Raw genomic sequence first — 22,505 nt, 5'->3', positions numbered from 1 at the left:
TAGTCACTTTTTGACTATACTTTTGAGAATTGTCGGCCCCTTTTTTTTTAAAATAAATGTTGACTCCTGGTGCCCCGTAGGGATGCCTGGGTTTAAATCCTGCGGGGCCTGTCGCCGTACCATGTCTGTGGCCGACCCCCCTTGGCTCTGTCTGTCTGGAGCGTGACCCTGACTCCCGGTCATGTTCTGAATGTCTGGCCATGGCTCTGAACTTACGGGAGCAGTCCCGTAAGCTGCTGGAGGCCCAGCAGTCGTCTCTGCACCGTTCGAGGTCCAGGGGTCGATCGAGGGCCCGATCGCAGAGCCATCATCTTCGCTCCTCAGGGTTGAAGTCTTCACACTCTGAATCGAGTAAGAGACGTCATAAGAAGTCGAAGAAGCGTTTCCGCTCTCCGACGTCCCCCCGTCAGTCTCCGGACGAGGGGGGACGGGAGTACCACCCCGTGGCTCCTTTTGGAACCTGAGTGTCCCACGGCCTACCCCCCGTATCCGGGTCCGTCGGCGACTCCCGCCCAGGTGCAAGATTTTCTTGCAGCCATGGACCACCTCTTCAGGCTCTGGCTCCCGCCGGCATACCTACGATCCCCACTGTCCCAATTGAGGGACCTCAGGCCCCGGCGCCGCCTGTGGCCCCAATCCCGGTGCCGCAGTGGGTTCCGTTTGTTCCGCCACTGCCTTTGCGCGGTTTTCCGGACAATTTTGCCCCTAATTGGGACACAGAGCCGGACCGGCGCGTTCGACAACTTGTATCCCCCCTGTCCCTCCCCCAACTCCGCAGCATGTTCCACAGGCAGGGGAGGACTGAGAGGAGTCTGAGGACCCTCTCGCACGGTAGTGCGGGTCGGAACAGGAATGGACGGAAGAGCTAGAGGATGCCGGTGGCATTGACCTCTCCTCTGTCCCTGGTTTTCTTTCTCCTCCTGCTGTGGCTATGGAGGAGGGCGCTACATACACTGTGGTGCTCCGTAGAGCAGTGAGGCCCTTGACCTTGACCTGCCTACAGTGACACTCAAGACTAATCTCCTCCCTGAAGTGCTTCAGCCGACGGCAAGCTCTTTAGAGCCCCTGCTGCCGTTCCTTGAGGCCTTAACTGATGTCATAATGGGCACCTGGTCTAGATCAGCCACAGGAGTCCTTATGGATAAGAATGTGGCCAGGCACCATCGCCCAGCGCCAGGTGACCCTGCTTTTCTGTCCGCCCACCCAACCCCGGAGAGCCTGGTCATCCAGGCCTCCACTTCCCTAAGCGCATTCCCTACCGCTCCGCCGGATAAGGAATCCAAGAAGCTTGAACAGTTGGACATGTTTTCATCTGCCAGCTTAGGGCTACGGTCGGTGAACACCGCATGCTTCTTGGGCTGCTATTCCCATGCTGTGTGGGACACGGTTGCGCAGGTGTTGCCTCAGTGTCCGGAGGAGGTTCGGACAGTGCTTTCCCAAGCTGTTGCTGGGGGAAAAGATGCAGCAAAGTTCACCATCAGGTGTGGACTGGACACCGCAGACTCACTGGGTAGGGCGATTTCCACAACAGTGGCCCTCCATTGTCACGTCTGGTTGCGGTCCACTGGTTTTTCAGGGGATGTACAAAGTTCTCTTATGGACATGCCCTTTGATGGTACTCGCCTGTTTGGCGATAAGGCAGATAGTGCGCTGGAGCGTTTTAAGGACTCCCGGGCTACGGGCAAGTCCTTGGGACTCTCCACCACGCGCCCGGCACGTCTGCTTTTCGTTCCTTTCGTGGCCACTGAAGGGGTGCCCCAACACGTTCGTTCAGCCAGAAGCCTGCGCAGAACCACCCTCAGCTCGGATGTGGTGCCTGCTGCGGCGGGACAGGGGGGCCAGCGTGCGGGTCAGTCTTCCTCTGCTCCCGCAGCATTTGCCTCCAAGCCTTCCTAGTCTGAGCTTTGGGGCACACCCCATGCCGGTGGGCGGCAGGATTCGCCATCACCTTCCCCACTGGTGTTCTGTTACCACGGACAGGTGGGTGCTGCAAATCGTCCAAAGGGGCTGCTCCCTCCCCTTCGAGACTGCCCCTCCAGCCATGCCACCTCAGTTCAACCGCATGTCGTGGAACCATTTTACGCTTCTCCAGCAGGAAGTCACGGGCCTCTCGACCAAGGGGGCCATCAAGCGCGTTCCTGGGCCAGAAGTAGGACGTGGTGGTTGTTCCCACTACTTTCTGGTCCCCAAGAAGAGAAAAGGGGGCCTGTGTCCCATCTTGGACCTCAGGAACGTCAACTGCTTCCTCCGGAAGGAGAAGTTCAAGATATTGACTCTGGCTCAGGTCTTGGCTGCCCTCGACCCTGGAGACTGGATGGTAGCATTGGGCTTGAAGGGCGCATATTTTCATATTCCCGTCCTGCCAGCCCACCGGCGTTACCTGCGGTTCACGGTAGGCCTGGAGCACTTTGTTTGCCGTGCTCCCCTTCGGCCTTACCAGTGCCCCTCGGGTGTTCACGAAAGTGATGGCGGTGGTCGCAACTCATCTGCGCAGATCAGGGGTTCCAGTCGTACCCTATCTCGACGACTGGTTGTTGAAGGCGGGCTCGCCCCAGGCAGTTGTCTCCCACCTCCAGACTACGGCCGACCTCCTGCATTTGCTGGGGTTCTCCATAAACGTGCCGAAGTCGCACCTGAGTCCCTCTCAGAAGCTCCCCTTCATTGGAGCGGTTCTGGATTCAACGCAGTTTTGGGTTTATCCTCCCGAGCAGCGAATCCGGGATATTCAGGTTATGATTCTGATCTTTCAGCCTCTATCCCGGGTTTCAGTCCGGATGACCCTCCGGCTCCTGTGCCTAATGGCATCCTGCTAGTGCAACATGCTAGATGGCATATGCGGGCTCTGCAGTGGGACCTGAAGTTCCAGTGGGCACAGCATCGGGGCAACCTGTCCGATCGCATCCAAATCTCGGAGGGCTCTGCACGACAATTGCAGTGGTGGCTCACGAATCGCGATTGGGTCAATAACAGATCCCTCTCCCTTCCTCAACCAAAGCACACAGTGGTGACGGATGCGTCCCTCCTGGGATGGGGCGGCCACAGGGGAGAGGCGGAGAACAGAGGCCTCTGGTCTCCGTCGGAGTCCCGGCTCCATATCAACCTTTTGGAGCTTCGGACGATGTGACTTGCACTGAAAGCATTCCTTCCCTCTGTCCAGGGAAGTGTAGTGCAGGTGTTTACGTACAACACCACCGCCATGTGGTACTGCAACAAACAGGGCGGGCTGGGGTCGTGGACACTGTCAGGAGGATTTCCGTCTCTGGACATGGCTGGAACATCAAGACGTTACCTTGGTGGTTCCAACACCTGGCAGGTTCTCTGAACGCCCGGGCGAAAGATCTCGGCCGCCAGTGCATGATGGATCACAAAGGTCTCTTTCTGCAGTGCCTTGGTAAGATCTATCCGCCATCGAAGAGAACGCATAATGTCATCAGTTCTGCGTGTTGGAATGTTCATGGCGGCACTCGCTCGGCGATGCTTTTCGTCTCGAGTGGAGCTGCGGTCTGTTGTACGCCTTTCCGCCTATACCACTTCTGCCCAGAGTGTGGAAGAAGATTCGGCGTGACCGAGCCCAAGTCATCCTTGTAGCTCCGGATTGGGCATGAAGATACTGGTATCCCGAGTTACTCAGCATGACGATCGATCCCCCAATCAGACTGCCTCTTCGGGAGGATCTTCTGTCGCAGCAGCAGGGGACGGTCCTCCACCCGAACCTGTCCAGCCTCCACCTCCATGCGTGGAGATTGAGCGGAGACAGTTGACAGCTTTTGCCCTTCCTTCCGAAGTCAGTAATATTATTCTGGCAGCCAGGTGTCCCTCCATTAAGAGGGTATACGTCTGCAGGTGGATCGAATTTGTGGCATGGTGCACAGCTAAGGCTGTGGATCCCCTTTCTGCCCCTCTTTCAGAGGTCCTTTTGTTCCTTCTCTTTGGCCCAGCAGGACTCTGCTCTGGGCACTATCAAGGGTTATCTCTTGGCCATTTCTGCCTTTCTAAGGCTTCCAGATCAGCCTTCTCTTTTTAAGTCTCCGGTTGTTAATCGCTACCTGAAAGGCATTACACACACATTTTTCCCCTGTGCCTTTCATAATGCCTCAATGGGACTTAAATATTGGCTTGACCTATCTGATGTGTGCTCCCTTTGAGCCACTTCATAACTGTCCCTTACGTCTCCTCACTCTAAAGACGCTTTTCCTGGTAGCTATCGCCTCTGCCAGAAGAGTGAGTGAGCTCCAGGCTCTTTCTTCTAAACCTCAATTTCTCTCTGTTCATCCGGACAAAGTGGTTTAAGGACTCGTCCTCCTTTCTTGCCAACGGTTGTCACGCCCTTCCACATCGGGCAGACCATCACTTTGCCCACCTTCTTTCCGCCTCTGCATCCTTCTTTCCGCCTCCGCATCCTTCAACAGAGGCTCCACCATCTGGACCCAAAACGTGTGCTCTTGTTCTATCTGAATCGCACGCAACCGTTCCGGGTGGGATGACCAACTTTTTGTTGGCTGCGTGGGCGCCAAAAAAAGTTGGGCCGTGCACAAACGGACCATCTCTCGGTGGGTCGCTCTGCATCAAAGCATGTTACTCGTTGGCTAAGAAGGAGCCTCTTGTGGTGCTACGTGCCCATTCTACCCTGGCAACGGCAGCCACTACTGCTTTGGGACGCCGTGTTCCCTTGCAGGGCATCTGTCAGACAGCTACGTGGGCCTCGCTGCACACGTTTACCAAGCATTATTTCCTCGACAGTCGAGTCCGGAGAGACGGCTTCTTTGGCCGTTCTGTTCTCCGTGACTTTCTGGTGTGATATTGTTTGCAGACTCACCACCGGGGTTGGAATTGCTGGGGTATCTATTCTACTGTAAGGAATCTATCACTAACGTGTCTCTTTCAGATTCACAAGTTACTAGTGTAACGATATATCTGTAAGAGAAATTAGTTTGTGATAGATTCCTTACCGTCCCACCCATCCTCCCCATTCTGCGAACTGATTTCTAAGGTTAAGGTAATCCCTTTAGGGCCCTAATTTCATGGCACCAGTGTGAGAAAGTGCCATCTTTCTTGCATGGTATGCCCCCACTTTTTGCTAAATTGCTGAATGTACTTTGATTGAGTGTACCCTGGGTTCCTGCCAATCAGGTGCCCAGGGCCTATGTTCCTTCCTTAAACCACACAAACTCCAAATTGGCAAACCCTAGCCACATGTCAGCCCCTGATAAATGGTACCCTAGGTACCCAGGGCCTTGTGGCCAGGGAAGGCCTCTAAGGGCTGCAGCACTCATTGTGCCACCCTCAGAGGCCCTGTTCCCTTACACACACACACTGCCTTGCAGGCTGAGTGTCTGGGTGCAGGACAAAACAAAGAGTCGACATGGCACACATCTGTGTGCCATGCCCATCACCTACACTGCCAAGGCATATGTCAGTCACCCCTCTGGCTGGGTGCCTTACGCCTATGGTGTGGGCACAGGAGCAGGAGCCCTGTGCCCCTACAGTACCCGGGTCCATTCCTGGGCACTGTAAGTGCAGTGCTGCCATTTAAGAGTACATGGTGCTGAGAGCTCGTCAAACACGAGCTCCACAGCACCATAATGGCAACATTGAAGACTGGGAAGTTTGGTATCAAACTTCTCAGCACATTAAACCCACACTGATGCCAGTGTGGGATTTAATGTACTAAGCACCCCAGAGGGCATCTTAGAGATGCCCCCTCACAGCTAACCTACAATCCACGTCTGCTCTGAGGCTGCCCAGGCTGCCACACAGCAGACACGTTGCTGGACCCCTGGGTGGGAGAGCCCCTGCTCTCCCGGGCCTGCAACAATGCACATCCTGGGTGAGGTGAGAAATCTCCTCCCCCAGGATGAGCAAAGGGAAGCTTCAAAGGCATACCGCCATTTGGAGTTTCCCCAGGCCACTGCAACCCCCCACTCTGGCGGGAAGCTTGGCCGGAAACCCCATACAAGGACAGGGGATGTGCCAGCCTGCCCACCCCACCCCTCGGGTGGGGGAGGCGAGGTGAAACACATCTCCGGGCTCTCGCCATCTTGAAGATGGGAGGCCCTACCCTATCAGGATTAGGCTACTGCCCCCCTCCCACAGGAAAGAGGCAGGATAGGGGGTGTACCCACCCCAGGACAGGGACCCATTGGTCCCTGGCCTTCACCTACCTGTAACGCCCCTAAATTTAGTATTTAGGGGTACCCTGAACCTTCCTCCCTCAGATTCCAGATAGAAAATTACAAGAAGAGCAAGAAGAACAAAGACCTGCCCTGCAGCTGCTAAAAAGAGAAGACACCAACTGCTTAGGCCCCCGGCCTGTCGACTCTCGAACCTGCACCAGCTCGGCATCTCTCGTGGCCAGCAACCTCACCAACCCCGGAGGACCTGGCTACCTTTTGGCTCTAAGCCCCTGGGACTCCCATGAGTAGAGGCTCTACTCAAGAAACCTATTTTTAACCCATGGCAGCAGCCCGGAACCGCGGACCCAACATACACTGCACCAGCCAAGCCTGGCCAGTGCCGGAGTGGACAAAGACCCTGAGGACGACCCCACGGCGACTGTGACCCCGAGTCCGGCACCCAAGGACCCCCCTCGACATCCCGGAGGAAGCCTGCAGCCTCAGAACCAAGTGCCACCCCAACCGCGATCAACCAGAGGGTAAGATTCCCGACGTCAAAAGGCACCCCTGCACCCGGCGCCCTGCGGCCCCCTGTGCCCAATCCCGGGGTACCCACCTAACCTACAACTACCCAACTTACCTCTCGAAGTGGTGGTGGCACCTGAAACATCCTCGTCCCCGAGCCTGCAGCCTTTTTCCAAACCGGAACATTCCCATTGATTTCCATTGAGCGCCCGAAGGCTCAAAAGCACCCTGCACCCAGCCGCCCGAGTGGCCCTGGCAGTGCCCTCTCTACACTAACCTACTTCCCCACTTGCCCTGAGTAAGTGACCAGGAGCCCAGCTCCCACAGCCGCGTGGCTTGCCAGACAGCAGCCACCAACCAAGGCCCCCCTATCCCTCATAGGATAACATTGGGCCTAACTCTCTCTGCACCCGGCCGTCCTGAAACCGCTGAGGGTGAACCAACTGTACCTACCTAACACTGGGGGACCCCTGAGTCCATGCCCGGAATTTCAACTCTGCCAGTCGAGTACTTACCCTTAAACCGCTAACTTCATTTTCCTCATAGGGTAACATTGACTGGCTTTTTCTTCAAAAATCTTCTAAGTGTGAACTTTTCAAAACTGCAAAAATTCACCAAAAATCAGCCAAGTGACAAACTAATTTACTCACCTGCTCCTAGGTGAGCTCCCAGTGCTGGATCTTGGTGCCCAGCCCTGACCCTGAAAAGTGTTCACAACTATACTTACCTCTAACTCATTTTTCTCCCATAGGAAACCATTGTCTGCTTTTCTGTGAAATTTCTTCTAAGTGTCTATTTTTGCAAATTTGAAATATTCTTTTCAAATCGTACCATTTCTGCAAACGAAATTACTTACCTGCTTTTGATAAGGACCCCAGTCCTGGGTCTAGGTACCCAGTCCTGGATTACTAAAGTAACGATAAAGTACTCTACCTGCAGTTTGAATTTCTTGCCATAGAGATCCATTGAATGTTTTCTTTGAAATATTTTCTAAGTGCTAACTTTTGAAATAGCTAAATATTATTTAAAAATCATTACAGTTATTAAGTCGACTTTCATCACTTGATTCTGAATACTGACCCCAGGCTGGTTCTAGGAGCCAGACCTGGAATTCCAAAAGGAATCTGAAAAGTAATTTATTACAAATAACCTGAATTTACCATTGAGCTCAATGCATTGTTATGTTTAGGAAATAGGATTGTTTATTGCAACCAACTGTGACTGTTTACACAAATTTATTGCTTAAGACAAAAGTATTTATATTCAACCTCTCATTCTGAGAAAGTATATTTTTACCCCCTTTGTGGTTCTAAAAATAAAACAAGCATATATTTTATATATATAAACCATTGTCCTAGAGTTCAGTTATTGAGTGTGTGAAACCATGCTGACTGAGTGTGTACAATAAATGCTTTACACTGTCCTCTGGTACTGCCTTACTGCTCGACCAAGCTACCACTTTTGAGAGTAAGGTCATACCTAACTTTGACCTCTATCAGCCTCTGGGGGACTGTGGACTCTGTACACCCTGTACCTATTAGGGAACAGTATATACAGAGCCACTTTCTCACAACCAGTGGTCAGTTTTTTGCACGGCTCTGCGTTCCTGGCGCGGAAAGTCATGTACAGAACTGACGTCTGTGCGCATGGGTGGCGCCTAAGTAGTCTCCGTGACGTCATTTCGGCGCCTACGACGCCAGCGACAGACGCTGAGCCGCACGAAGCCACCTTCCGACGTGCAGGGGTACTGCTGATAAACTTTCCAGATCCAGTCTGACGCCTAGGGATATTCTACGGTAATGTCTCATACAGATATATCGTTACACAAGTAAGTAACTTGTGCGTTAAGAATCCTTTCTGTAGTGGCTTCCATAGTTTATACTTATTTGTTTATTCTGAGGGTCACTCAGAGAATAAGCAAACACATTGTCACCCTCCCACAGCAAGCAATGATCTAGACCAATCTGCTTCCCTCACACTTGGATTTTGCTGGAGAATTGGGTTACTTTAAAGCAAGCGAAAGCGGGCACATGCTGCACTTGCCCTCAGCGCAAGGTGCGAATTACAGACGGCAACTCCTCGGAACAGGGAATCCAAGAAGAATTACGCAATGGCAAGATTATATTTGTCAGGCCTTCTTGCAGAACGTTTTGTATGGCATCTGTGTGTTTGGTCGCTACTGTTCTATGAGAGAGGGTGTGTGAGTTTCTTCCTGTATTGCCTGAAGACTTGCATAATGCCTGTACATAAACGCTCCCAGATGGAAAAGATCTATGTAAGCAAACTTTACATTGTGGTCTGGACACCACATACCGAGTTGCTTATGTAATGGTAACCCTTGTCACTATCAGACCACACGCCTCAATGTACTCCATCGGATTTTCAGAGATGTCTGACATCAATCAGGATATGCCCTTTGAGGTGTCCAGAAGTTTTGGAGAAAATGTCCCTTCAGCTCAGGAGCTTTTCAAAAACAGGAGAGTGATTATTCCATGCCTGCCAATTCCACCACGAGTACATGAAGTTACCAGGATACTCTAGGGCTCTCATCTTATGCCTGCGGCAGCTGCCAGTGCGGTCCAGTGGCCTACATAAACTTTTCATGGCACTAGAGATACAGGCAGTGTCAAGGGACAAGGATCGCAGTAGCAACAATCCTCTGTTTCCAGGCAAAACTTCTAAACTCCTTCAGATTTCCTTCAAATGGGCAGCTGTGGCTGATGGGGGTGGATAAGAGCTTTCCTATCCTACATCAAGCCTGTCTGTAAATTGGATATGCCCTCCACTCTAATGACACCCCCTCCTTACCTCAAATTTACTTGCATCCAGATTTTGGAGGACCAAGCCAATATCCTTTCCGGTATATAATTTGTTTTTTGTTTTTTTTTACTTGCAAACTTAAATTATCTCTTAATATAGATAAAGGGATTCAGGATTCCAGCTGTTTGGGATAAATGGCTCGAAATATGGTGATGCAGTAAAAGGTCTACTGTGTACATACATATTTTGGGATTAGATAAAAGCACTGGAGGGTGTTTGAGGAGGGGGTGCATGTCAACATTTTATGTGCACGCTATCACATTGTATGAGATCACACCCATGGATTACTGCTATAGCAGGCTGCCACAACAGCTATTGGTGAATAATAGTTCTATGAATGTTTGAATCACTCTTTTGTAACTTGTTGTCAAGGTCATGGATTCCAAGCTTTACAGGAGGATTGAGAGGGTCGTAGGCTTTTAGTCTCTCAATATGTTAAGCTTTGCAATTGATAGAGCTCGGTCTAACCATTTCTTATGGTTATTCATATCTTCTGTCTCAGCTGTATAATGTAAGACTGCAAGTTTGAGGGTGGTAACCAGGGTAAGTCCACTTATTTGCTTTTGAGCCTAGATTGCCTCCCAGTATGCTTGTATCACAGGCCAGTACCATAAACTTTGTAATATGGCTCCTTGTGGGTGATTACATCTCCAGCGGCCTGTAGCACTGATTGCATCACACACGAATAGCCCTGCAAACATGTCTCAGACCTGCCACTGCAGTGTCTGTGAGTGCAGTTTTGAGCTGCCATTTCAAACTGGCAAGTGCATCCAGTTGCCTGCCCAAACCTTCCCTTTTACTACATGCAAGTCACCACTAAAGTTGGCCCAAAGCAGCTCCATGGGCAGGGTGCAGTGTATTTAAAAGGTATGGCATGTACTGGTATGTTTTATATGTCCTAATAGTGAAATACTGCTAATTTTGTTTTTCACTATTGCAAGGACTCTCTCTCCTTTATGGTAACATGGGGATTGCCTTGAAATATCTTTAGTGTAGATTCCCATTGGTAGCAGATAGATTTAGTGTTTGGCTCACAATTTAATTATACATCTTTGAGTGAAGTTAGCTTTTAAATAGCGTGTTTGAAAATGCCACTTTTAGAAAGTGGGCATTTTCTTGCTTAACCATTTTGTGCCTCTGCCTGTGTAGAATACACTTCTGAGTTGGCTGACAGGATCTTGTGCATTGACTCCAGACAGTCACACAGAGGGAGCTGAGTTGTGCCTTTCAGATCCTGATGGGCCATCACTAGGCTGATGGGCCTTCCTGAGCCAGAGTGGTGGGAGGAGTTGTCAGTGACAACTGAATAGGGCAATGCTTGTCCTCAAACAAAGCTGTATCCCTCCCCCTGTAGTGTCTGGAGCCAGATCAGAGAACGGCAGGGTCTTGTGTACTGCAGACTTTACTTTGATGTTTGCCTACTTCAAAGGCAGTAAGAAAGGGGCAGAAATATTAGGCCTCTGACACCCCAAAATCAGAACACTTATGGACTGAGGACTTTCTGCCAGGATGAATAGCTGAATGCTGTAGGATTGATTGCCACTCAGCCTGTTGCTTTGTTGTGCTAGCCTGCTGCTTCTGTCCTGGGAGTGAAAGGACTGGACTTTGATTTCTACATACTGCTTTCAAGGTTCTCCAAGGCCTTGGGTTTCCTTGCCTCCTGTTAGGAAGTCTCTGGTCCATCAAAGACTTCGCCTTCCTGTGCCTCAGGTCTCCTGCTGAGAATCCAGACTTGCCAAGTGGTGCCAAATCCAGTTCCTTGGCCCTTGAAATTGTAACCTGGTGATCTTAAGGATAAAATCCACTCATCTGCTCCCACCGCTTGTTTAATTGAGGCATTGCTGCACAAGATCCCTGCTGCCTGCTCCGAAACGTGGTTCCCGCTTGAAGCATCGACCACAGTGTTCACCACAGGCCCCAGTGTGCCATTGCATCGCGTCTTGAGCACCGTGCCACCGAAGTCTGTGGCAACCGCTCCCACGCCTACGTGGCACCTTCTTCGTGGCATTGAAATCGACACAGCGCGTCTAGATTTTCAACGCATTGTCCCTCGACGCAGATTCTTCGACACCTCAGTAAGGAACCGATGCAATGTGTCCAGAAACAGATGCATCACCTTTCGTGCCAGTAAGGAACTGCTTCATCACCTCCCCTGGATAGTAAGGAACTAACACATTTGATAGACATTCCTTATGTTAAAATCCTCTCCAGGCACCAGACTGAATCCGGAAATTTTCCCAGCAGTACATCTGCACGTCTGCAGAGGGCATCATGGGACTGTCTCATGGGTGTGACGTCAGTGAAGTCCATATAAGCCCTCCCTCTGCCGTCAGTTCCTCCTTTTCTGCAGTAACATGCGTATCCACACTGCAGTTCCTCTGGACGTTTTCAGCCTACTTGACTTTTTTTTTCCATCTGCGGAGCAGCGTGCCTTTCTTCAAAGTCCTCTGGGTTCAAGCTTTGCGAGTCCTGTGTCGACAAATGCCGGCCATGGATCCTTACTTGATTTGCATGTGGTGTCTGTGAGCGACACTACTCTGAGTGCGACTTTTGTCATGAGCTCCTGAGCTCATGGAGGCACGGATGTCAGTCTTCAAAGTCTTCTCATAGTCCTCGGTCCACTCGGCATTCTAGGGACAGACTGTGCATCCTTTCTAGGTGCCTTTCCCGCAGGCGTCATTCATCTTTGACATCCGGAGGTCAGTCCATGCCTGCGATCAAAGTTATGGCACCTCCCGCCCCCTCACCTACCGCAGATCCCCATTCTTCTGTTGAAGTGCCGAAGCATGAGTCCGCCCCATGTCTCCCCACCTGTCCTGGGGCCGGGGCGTCTTTGACACCGATGAGACAATATTCTCAGTCTCTTCTTGGGTCATCACCTACCTTTAAAGTGCCCTAGGGCTCTATGTAAGTGCATGAGGTTGGGCCTGTGACTCCACCGCGCGGGTTCTCCCTTGGCTTCCGGCCTTTTTTTGTGTCTGACACCTCAGCGGCACCGGTGCACAGCCCATCACGGATCCCATTTCTGGTCTCCCTGCTCTATTACCTGCGCGGGCTCTTGTCTGTCTGCTCCAATGGTGGGAACGCCAATCAGCGGTCCTTCTGACGTCTAGGTGTTGCCTTCTCGGCATTGGTTACGTCATTTGGTGCGATTCCAATGAAGCAGACTGTCTCAGACTCCCTTCTTCTGGGTTTTCCTTCGGGGGACCATGGTTTTGGAAGTACTATGGAAGTAGTCGTGTCCTCCAATTAAAGACCGGGTACAGCCCCCTATATAGTCTGGCCGGTTACTTGACTTGGGTGATGCCAGTGGCTCTGAATCTTTGCCAGCTTCCTGTCTCCTCCTGGTTTGGTTACGGATGCAAGTTCTGCGCTGACAGACCTGCTCAATTGAGTTTCGAGTGCCTTAGAATTGCATCTTCCTTTGGAATTATCCACACACCTCTTAATTGGTGTGCAACACCCTGCCCAGTCTTATGTTGAGCCTGTACTTCCTTATTTAAGACTTTCTTTTCAGTATCCTGTTGGGTGCTTGGACAAACCCGAAACAGGGCCCCCTCTGGATAGTTCAGCTTCTCACAGGAATCACCCTGGCCCCGTGGATATCTCTTGCCGACTTGGATATCCCTCTACTAAAAGGTTGTGGTTCAGGCTGCTTTAGTCACGCAGAATAGAATTTCTTCCCCTCTTCCTCTGGAAAGGGAAGCAAGGAAATTTGACATTTGTGGTAGGTGTATTCTCTCTTCTAGCACTGCTCTGCACCCTGAACACTTTTTGTGTGCTAGCCCACTTCTCCCATGCCTCGTGGGACTCTGGAGTGCCTCATGCCCTCCCTTCTAGAGGAAGCCTGGAATGCTCTTGCTCCCCTGGTACAAAATGGGCAGCAAGCTTACCACACTTAGCATCCACTGTGGTGTGGATACTACCAATTATTTTGGGCTTTGGCTTTTTTCCATTGCTCGTTACTCTCAGTTGCATACTTCTAGTTATTCGGAGGCTGTGCAAACTGCTTTGATCTACATGCTTTTTGATGGCACCTCCTTCCTGTTTGGTGCGCACGCTAACTCTGCTTTATGCCAGTTCAAGGATAGTCATGGTGGTACAGAGTGTTAACTGTCCCTGACGCTCTTAGGACAATAAGAGTTGTTTCCCCTTGTTTTGGCTTGTTCCCGCCTTCTTACAGTGGACTTCTTCTCTCTTCTCCATGGATACACCCAGTGTGGTTTTCCTTCTTTCTGCAGTTACTTTTTTCTCGTTTATGCTATCAGTGACCGGTTTGCTTTCCAGCCATCTGGAACTTATCTTGCTTTGCTGTCTCCTGGGAGTCTTTTCTTTGGCTTCTTTTGCCGTATGAATTTTCTCACCCTAGTGCTTACTCTGTGGCAGGTATTCTGTTTGTTGTGTGGCTGCACTATTGCCTTGTTCCCTGTTTTTCCTTGTATGTCTTCTATTTGTTCATTCTGTACTTATTAATGCAAGATTTTCCCCCTTTTACCACACTCTTTCCAGAAACTGTTTCTCTAAGTGACTCCACGTTATTAGCGCGAAAATAGTCACAAAAGAAACTGGCGTCGGGGGAGGTCTCTTATGTTCTCCCTTGACGTTGCTACGGAGTCGCTAGATGCCCTCTGCCAACACGCAGAGGTACTGCTGAGAATTTCTGCATCTAGTGTCGTGCCTGGAGAGATTCTGAGAACAGGATTCTGCGGCTAGATCCTATCTCTACCAGATAAGGCATTACCGAGGTAAGTAACTTGTCCATCACCTTCCCTGTGTAGAAAGGACACGCCACAACGCTTTTCTTTTACGACACCTCCCCTGCGCCTGGCACCTTCTTTGGATTTTATTTTTAAGCATCTAAGGTACTTTGTGCTAAAACCAATACATCCATTGATTTCTATGAACTAAACTTGCTTAATCTTTTTAAAGAGTTATTTTGACTTGGGTATGTTTGATTTTTGTCATTTTGGTCTTGTTTTATTCAGATAAATGTTGGTATTTTTTTTAAACTGGTATGGACTCCATTTGTAGTGTTTTCACTGTAGAGGTGTGAAATACAGAAAATTCTTCACTGTCATGCTGGTCTCATAGTCAGCTGCAATTGTGTTTTTGTGCCCTTGAATTGATAAGGGCCATGTTTTCTTGCAATCTGTAGGATTACCCACACGTATAGGAGTTGGAGTACCTATACTGCGCCTGCTGCATAGCCTGTATGCTCTCTGAAACTCTAGGGGATGGTGAAAGGAGATGCCTAGAACTTTTGGTATGAAAGTAGAGAGAATCTTTGGCATGTTCTGGTCCTCCTCCTGTTATGGAATACTGTAAGGTGAATACTGTCCTTACAGCTACAATCCTTCACATCTATTACTTTTCTTTGTACAGTCCATAGTTCCATCACCCAATCAGGAGAGTTGTCCTATTGTTGTGCAGTGACCCTAGTTTCTGTCTGGGTGAGTTGTTCTGAATGAAGATAGTACCATGTGTGTAGATTTTAGTTCTTTATTCTGGTCTGCTTTCTCTGAATCTACTGTTGAGATGCTGCTTTTGATCGGAGTACATGCATCAGTGTGTCGAGTGGAACGTCGGATATGGTGGCGGGGTGCTGGATTCTTTCTGTTTCTTTCCTCCAGTTAAAGCTTTGGAAAACTAGAATTGCTTGGAGGTTTTGGTGTGACATGTTTGTTCTAATGACTGGTAGTCTGCAGCGGAGCAGATCAGGAGTTGGCTGTCTTCCATGAGGCTGGGCTCTGCCCCTCATCAATATCCTTCCCAAAGTGTTGATGTTGCACGTGAAGGGAATTACTAAGCTTCTGTCCATGGCAAAGCAAGGAATTGGCTGTTGACTGAGCTACTTGCTGGTCTCAAGAAGGGTGAGACTAAATTTCAGAACCAGAGTTCTGAGCACAAGTTGACTATGACCCTGATGTAAGCGGTGGATTTTATGATGTCCCTGGACATGCAGGATGCGTACTTAAAGTATTAGTCCTTCAATCCTACATGAACTAGTTCCGCTTTGTAGTCTGACCATACCACTTCTAGTTTACTGTCCTGCCTTTGGGCTTTCTCCGGCCTCTTGCGAGTTTACGGAGGACATGTTGGCGGTTTGTGGCCCCTTTTGCAGGTCAGGAATGCATGTATTGCTGTACTTCAGCTGGCTTGTGAAGGCTGGCTCGCCTAAGCTAGTCGCTGGCTCTGGCCACCTGCACCTCCAGCCTTCATGGTTCACATCCTTCTGGGCCTGGTATCGTCTTGCATCCTGCTGGTACCCTGGCACAGATGCAGGCGCTTCAGTGGAACCTGCACCAGACCAAATATTGGAGAGGCCACTGTGTATCCACAAGGGCGATTGTGACCTCCAGTGGTGGATGGTAGGTCCAAGTCTGACTTGCAGCATCCATACTCTGTACCTCTTCCCAAAGTCTTTGTTGACATGTGCATCACCTATTGGTTGAGGTGACCTGGAAAAAGGTGGAGGTCACAGAACTCCGGTCTCAAGTGGAGAAACACATACTGTATAAACCATTCTCTCAAGTCTTTCTGCTTTCCCTGAAGGGCATGTTGGTATAGGTACTAACAGACAACACATTCGCGATGCAGTACCGCAACAATTAAAGTGGCATGGGGATAGGCCCTCTCAGCAAGTGAGGTTGTAGTACTCACTGGGATTTCCTAACAAATGGGTAGACAAGCTCTGAAAGTCTTACCTTGCTGACCATGAGTGGTGGCTGCACTTGCAAGTGGCACCGACCATAGTCACTCATGGAGTGCTGGTTTGGTAGGCCTCTTTGCCACTACCGAAAACACTCAGCACCTACCTTTTTGCCTTCTGCGAATTTCCATCTTGATGGTGTCCAGGATAGACTTTTCACATTTGGTGAGACTTCAAATTCCTGTATGCCTTTCTTCCCTGCCTTCAATACTGCAGGTCCTGAAAATAAGTCAGACCGGAGAGAGTGCAGCTCAGTTTCGTAGCCCCAGACTAGAGCCTGTGAGCCTAGAACTCCAAGCATCTGAATTCCTATGAAGTACACTTCAGTTGCCTCTTTGAGCGGCTCGGGTGTTCAAAAATAGGACATAGTGCGCTGTATAAATTCGAAATAATAATAAAACTATCACCTTGCAGGCATCCTGGCGCTAAGCATCAAAACTGTTTAATGTGAGCAGAAACAACAGAGCAAACAACATTATTTTAGGAGCTCGGAAATAGCCAGGTCTTTAATCTCCTCCTAAATGGGAGGAGGTCACTCACCATTCTTAACTCCAGCGGAAGCACGTTCCAAAGTCTGGCAGCTGTCACACTGAAGGCTATACCTCCAGATCTAGATTTCTTAAATCTAGGTACTGTAACCAGTCTGGCAGATTCAGAGCGCAAACATCTCCCTGGAATGTACCAAACAAATTTCCTCTGCAAAGCGACAGGGCCAATCTCGTGCAAGGCCTTGAACACCAGGCAGAGAGATTTAAACTGGATTATCTAATAGGGAGCCAATGCAACTCCGGCAAGGCCCGGGACGATGATGCATAACTCGGCCAGCCTAGCACCAGCTTGGCTGCTGTAGACTGGATGCGCTGCAATCTGTCTAATAGATAGTTCGAAGAACCCAGTAGCAGCGCATTACAGTAGTCCAGTCTACTTAATATAGTGCCCTGAACTACTAGAACTCGAGCCTGAGAAGGCATTAACGGCAGACTTTTTCGCAGAGTACGAATCCTAGCGAAACAACTTCCTACCAATTGGTTGACCTGAGCTTCCAGTGTTAACTTGTTGTTAAATATAACGCCCAGGTTCCGCACCTTCTCCACTGGACGTAGGGTCTTAGGGAGATCCAAGGGCCAGAAATTCTCCGGCAGCAACTGAGGGGCCTTCCCTGCAGAGAAATAAAGAACCTCAGTTTTTCCAGCATTAAATTGTAGGGAGTTTAATTTCAACCAATGAGACATCGCCCTCAGACAATCATGAAACGCTTCTAGTGAGGTCGCGTCATCACCCTTCATGGAGCGAATTAGTTGCGTGTCACCAGCATAAGTTACAGTCATAATCTTATATGCCCTAATGATGGCCATCAAAGGAAGCATATAAGTATTAAAAAGGATCGGGCTAATTGCAGAGCCCTGGGGGACATCATGCGTAATCTTTGAAAAGGAGGCAGGGCCACTGCTTGACTCCTCCCAGCGAGAAAGGATTGAAACCAGCAGAGGGCACACCCGGTCACCCCAACCTCTTTCAGCCTCCTCAACAGAATCGCATGGTTGACCGTATCGAATGCGGCAGACAGGTCAAGCAGAACAAGAGCTACTGACCGGCCCCTGTCTGCCTGCATTCAAAGCTCGTCCAATACGGTCACCAATGCCGTCTCCGTGCCATGCTCTGGCCGAAACCCAAATTGTACCTCCTCCAAGATATTATTCTTCTGAAGATGTTGTGAGAGGTGATTACCCACCACTCTTTCTACAATTTTAGCCGGAAACTGCAAAAGAGAGATGGGTCTGTAGTTACTAGGGCTCGCTGGGTCCAGTGTGGACTTCTTCAGCAGGGGCATCACAAGTGCCTGCTTCCACTGCGAGGGGACCACACCACTGGAAAGAGACTGATAACAAATCAGCCTAAGTGTGGAAAAGAGCTCCACTTCAAATTCCTTCCAAACTCTCTGTGGCATAGGGTCCAGCGGTGAGCCTGACATAACCCCTAAAGTGACCTTACCAAAGTCTTCTAATGAGAGGCTCGGAAATTCGGTTAAAAACTTCCCACAGGGCAGGCTCTAAGGGTGGGAAGGTGTAATTACACCCCCTACCCATGGTCCACTTTCAGCACTAGAATGTACCGGACTCACAACCTCCTGACAGCAAGGGATTTCCCCCAAATCCGCAATAATCGTATTAATTTTGTCATAAAAATAGCTTGCCAGGCTATCGCATAACTCTTGCGAGGGGGGAATCTAATTCTTGCCACACTCGGGGCTGGTCAGGGAGTTTAAAATTTTAAAAGTGCACCTCGGTCGAGTCTGAGCCTTTAATATAGTGCTAGAATAGTAGTTGGCTTTAGTCAAATTTATTTCTGTCTTATAGCACCCAATCAACCGTTTCCAACTAATTTTTTCCTTATCGTTATAGCTCCTCCTCCACTTCCTCTCCGCCTGCTTACACTCAAGTTTCAATTTTTTTCGATTGTCGTTGAACCAAGGGGCGGAAGCTCTTCCTACCTTCTTATGCACTTTAAATGGGGCAGTTGAGTCTAGGACGGAAGAAATCTGTCCACAAAAGGAGGCATAATTCTCCTCGACTTGCCTGCCTCGTAAAAAAACAGTCTTTCAAATCAAATACCGGGACTTGACCTTTGTTTCTTAGAAGGGTCTTCCAGTCTCTACTAACATAATTAGTTGCAGAACTCCCTGCTTTGGCATTATCACAAGGCATAGTAACCAAACATTTTACCAAGAAGTGATCTGTCCAAACCATTGGCAGAATACCCACAACATTAAGAACTTGGTCCCCAGAAAAAATAAGATCAAGTATATGACCGTCCTTGTGAGTAGCCTCATTCACCCACTGGTGAAGGCCCACTCCTATACATGACTGAAGGGCATTGTTGTAACCGGAGTCCAAAAACCCATTCATCCACAAATTAAAATCACCTAGCAGCACTACCCTGGCGTGGGTAGCGGCCAAGTTGGTAATTGCCTCCAACAATAACTGCTGCTGCCGCAAACAACGCCCCTGGAGGTCTATAACAGACCACCCCAGTTAAAATATAGCCCTGTGCTCTTTAATAGCAATTCCAAATAGCTCGCAATCCTCAATAGTGTCAATTTCTAATACCACACAATTCCAAGAGTCTTTGTAAATTACACCGACTCCTCCTCCTCTCCCCCTCAATCTAGGTTTGTGTAAGATTTTAAATCCAGAGGGCAGGCCCAACCTGGCTCCACCTCACACGCAGGGTTGATCCAGGTTTCAGTCATAACTAAAACATCTAATTCTTGGAGTTCCAGTAACAACTGGATTTCAATGCAATGTTTTGGGAGTGATCTCGCATTGAGCAGTCCACAAATAAGGTTTCGCTGTCTCAAAAAGTCAGAGACTGGAAGGGCAGTCTGTTACAACATAAGTGCCCAGCCCCTCTGCCGCCACTCCCAGCCTACGCAATTCCAAACTGGAGTAACTTACAAGGCTACTACCTCCACCCAAGTCCAACTTACCCCTGGCCCGAGCAGCATCGCTGGCGCTGTGCGCGACCTTAGCGCGGACGGGGGCAGACGGGCTTGCCTTAGGCACGCCTTCGGCGCACCAGCCTTCACTATATGCAGCTCGGGTCCGGAAAGCTAGACCGCTAACCAGACAAGATGGCGGTGCCCCTCAATCGGGAATCAAGCGCTAGGATGGAGGGAAGGAACCCAGTAAAGGTTCCAGTAATTGCAGTTCTGCCCGTTTTTAAAACACACACAGTATACAGTACACAGTATATTAAAATATTCCTCACAATACAATAAAAGTTTTCCCCCCAATTAAAATCTTTCCCAAAAAGTGCAAATGCAAATTAAACAATGTTAGCTGCTCCCCGCTGCGTCAACAACACACAAACAGCCTCGAAATTTGTTTTACATCTGTTTATTCTGTATGTGGGCATTGAATGGAACCAACAAAGACGTGGTGGATGTCATTCTGGCTGCTTGCTGCCTGTTGACCAAGTCACTATATTTGGGCCTTTGCCTTAAATTTGTCAGCTGGTATGAGGAGCATCAAGTCAACCCTCCCTACAGGCCAAACTGTCTGATCTGTCTGTTTGGTCTCTGGCCAGATAAGTTTTTGCTGTAGGCATAGTTGGGGGTTATTTAGTGATCCTTTCAGTCCTACAAATTGGCCAGTCACTTATGACTGACCTCACCTGGTTCCCTCTGCATTCCGTGCAACTGTTTTGCAGGATGAAAGTGTTACACACCGCACCTACGTTTCGTAATAGTTTCCTATAGGTACCACAAAAAACTAATTCCACCTCTTGTTTATCAAATCTTGATTATCTGTCATCTCTCCTGCATAAAGAATGGGTCAATATAAAATTTGATATTGCAAAAAATTTACACAGACCAATATTTAACAGTTTCACATAAAAACCAAGCACAAACACATCTTGCTTACAAAACTCAAATACTATACTAACAAGGAAATGTTTTGAGAAGATAATGTTTCCTGTAAGAAATTTTTCATCCTCCGTTAGATGCTCTGTGCTTGAACCAGCTTCCCCGAAAAACAAAATTGTGTACATTTTCTTTGCCTTAAAATTTGTAGAATTTTGCAAGCATGATGGAAATTTTACACACAGAACCTCAACCAAACCTTCACTGGCATGTCTCCAACTTGCCATAAACTAAGAATGTACGTAGCCCAGACGGATTTATTCTCTACATTTATATGCTATAGAAAAAGGACATCTTTAAGACCAGGTTAGTCACCTTACCGCTCGCCAGACTTCTCCCTTTGACGGTTTTCTTCAAAAACTCTCGCTCCAGAAGTCTAAACCAATTTTAATGTGGAAATATTTATTCTAGCTGTCCCGCAAAACATGCTTCGCTTGTATACCAGCGGTGAACTATCACCTGTGTCTTAAAAATTGACAGTTTTTGGGCTGTGGAGCTTGATCACCCTCTTTGTGTACTCAATCATCGGTCACATTTTTGAAAGTACTAATATATTGTTTGGAAATATTTCGTAAAAATATCTCTGCATAGCTCCACAGCAAATACACGTTAGGATATATTTTTTGTATACAGATTGCCTATTTCATTATACATCATTATAAGACACTTCAACTTGAAATATGTTAATCAGCAAATCCTGTATTTGTTGTGCACATTTGGTTTTCTTTATAACTGGTGCAACATAAAATGTTAAAGGAGAAAACCAATAACGTTTTTCATATACATAACCTCATGAGTGCAAGATAGATGTTATTAGTGTTTTGGTCAGTGTAAAGCACAGGCTAGCAATGTCTCTGGAAAACTTTGTTTCGCCTCTTAGTATACAGCTTGTCTTGTTTGTTTCCCAGATTTGTATATTTTTTGTCATATGCTGGCCTTTTTGGATTACTAATACTGTTTGCATGCTTATTTCTTAAACGTGCGCTATAAATCAAATGAACTGTTTCATACTCATAGGTCAAAGTTTAGACATCGGATCTGGACATGAGACGTGTGGAGAAACCTCGTCTGAGTGTTATAGTTCTCCATCTAGTCCACAGCATGAGGAAAGGGAAAGCCTTGAAAGCGAAGATGAAAAAGACAGAGGTTGGTTTAGTGTAATATTTGCATGCATTTTAGTCCAACCCCCCCTTTTTTATTTAGAAAAGGCTAAATCTATACAGCGCTAGTTTTCTTCCAATTTGTGCTGTTGTATATATGAAGTGAAAACCCTTTGTAGGTTCAAATATGCAGGATTGCATATTCCAAGCATTCCATGTGAGATGCAGCTCTTAAATGCTAGTTATGCTTGGCTTTTGCTCATAATGGTATCAAAATCAGCTACACGCATTGAAAACAAAGTGAGTTAACGGATTGTGGCACAGCAAACTATTCATTTAATAAGGCAGAGAACACTTAGTTGTTTTCCCAACTGCTGGATATTAGAGGAAGCAAGCTTGACCTTCAATATAGTTATATAAAAGTTTATTGGCAGATGCTTATGGAGCCTCATTTATAATATAATACAGAGTGTACCATCACCATGAAAACGGATCATCGATTTATTTGCATGGTGTGCGTCACTATGCAAATGATGGCAAAACTTACCATTGCAAAAGCACCGTATTGCAGTTGGGGCCAGAATCAACTAAGCTGGGGAGGGATAGGAAGTAAAAGAAGGGGCACTGAATGTTTCCCACTTAGATGTGGTGCACGGTCAGTGTGCATCCAGAGTGTACTTAAAGGAGTGCATCACCAGGGTCAAAGAAACCTACCCTTCTCACCATACCTTTCCCTAAAGTATCCTCAAAGTCTGTTGGTATTTGATCGTTCTGCCAGGATATAAAGCCAGTAGTCTCTTGTGGTTTCCCTGGAC

At 48.4% G+C, this 22,505-nt stretch overlaps 1 protein-coding gene across 2 annotated transcripts in view; it reads left to right on the top strand.

The window, feature by feature from the left end:
- The window catches only part of ZCCHC2 (zinc finger CCHC-type containing 2), a 233,224-nt gene that overhangs the window by 166,765 nt on the left and 43,954 nt on the right, over nt 1-22,505 (top strand). The window contains exon 10 of one of the 2 annotated variants that reach the window (XM_085606903.1): nt 21,608-21,736. The exons of the other annotated variant lie outside the window; for it this stretch is intronic. Within the exon in view, the coding sequence (XP_085463029.1) occupies nt 21,608-21,736 (129 nt within the window). The remainder of the gene's footprint in view (nt 1-21,607; nt 21,737-22,505) is intronic. 2 annotated transcript variants of the gene reach the window in all.

The sequence above is a fragment of the Triturus cristatus genome, chromosome 5_2 (genome assembly GCF_964204655.1).
Source record: "Triturus cristatus chromosome 5_2, aTriCri1.1, whole genome shotgun sequence".
NCBI lineage: Eukaryota > Metazoa > Chordata > Amphibia > Caudata > Salamandridae > Triturus > Triturus cristatus.
This window is presented reverse-complemented; position numbering and strand designations above follow the sequence as displayed.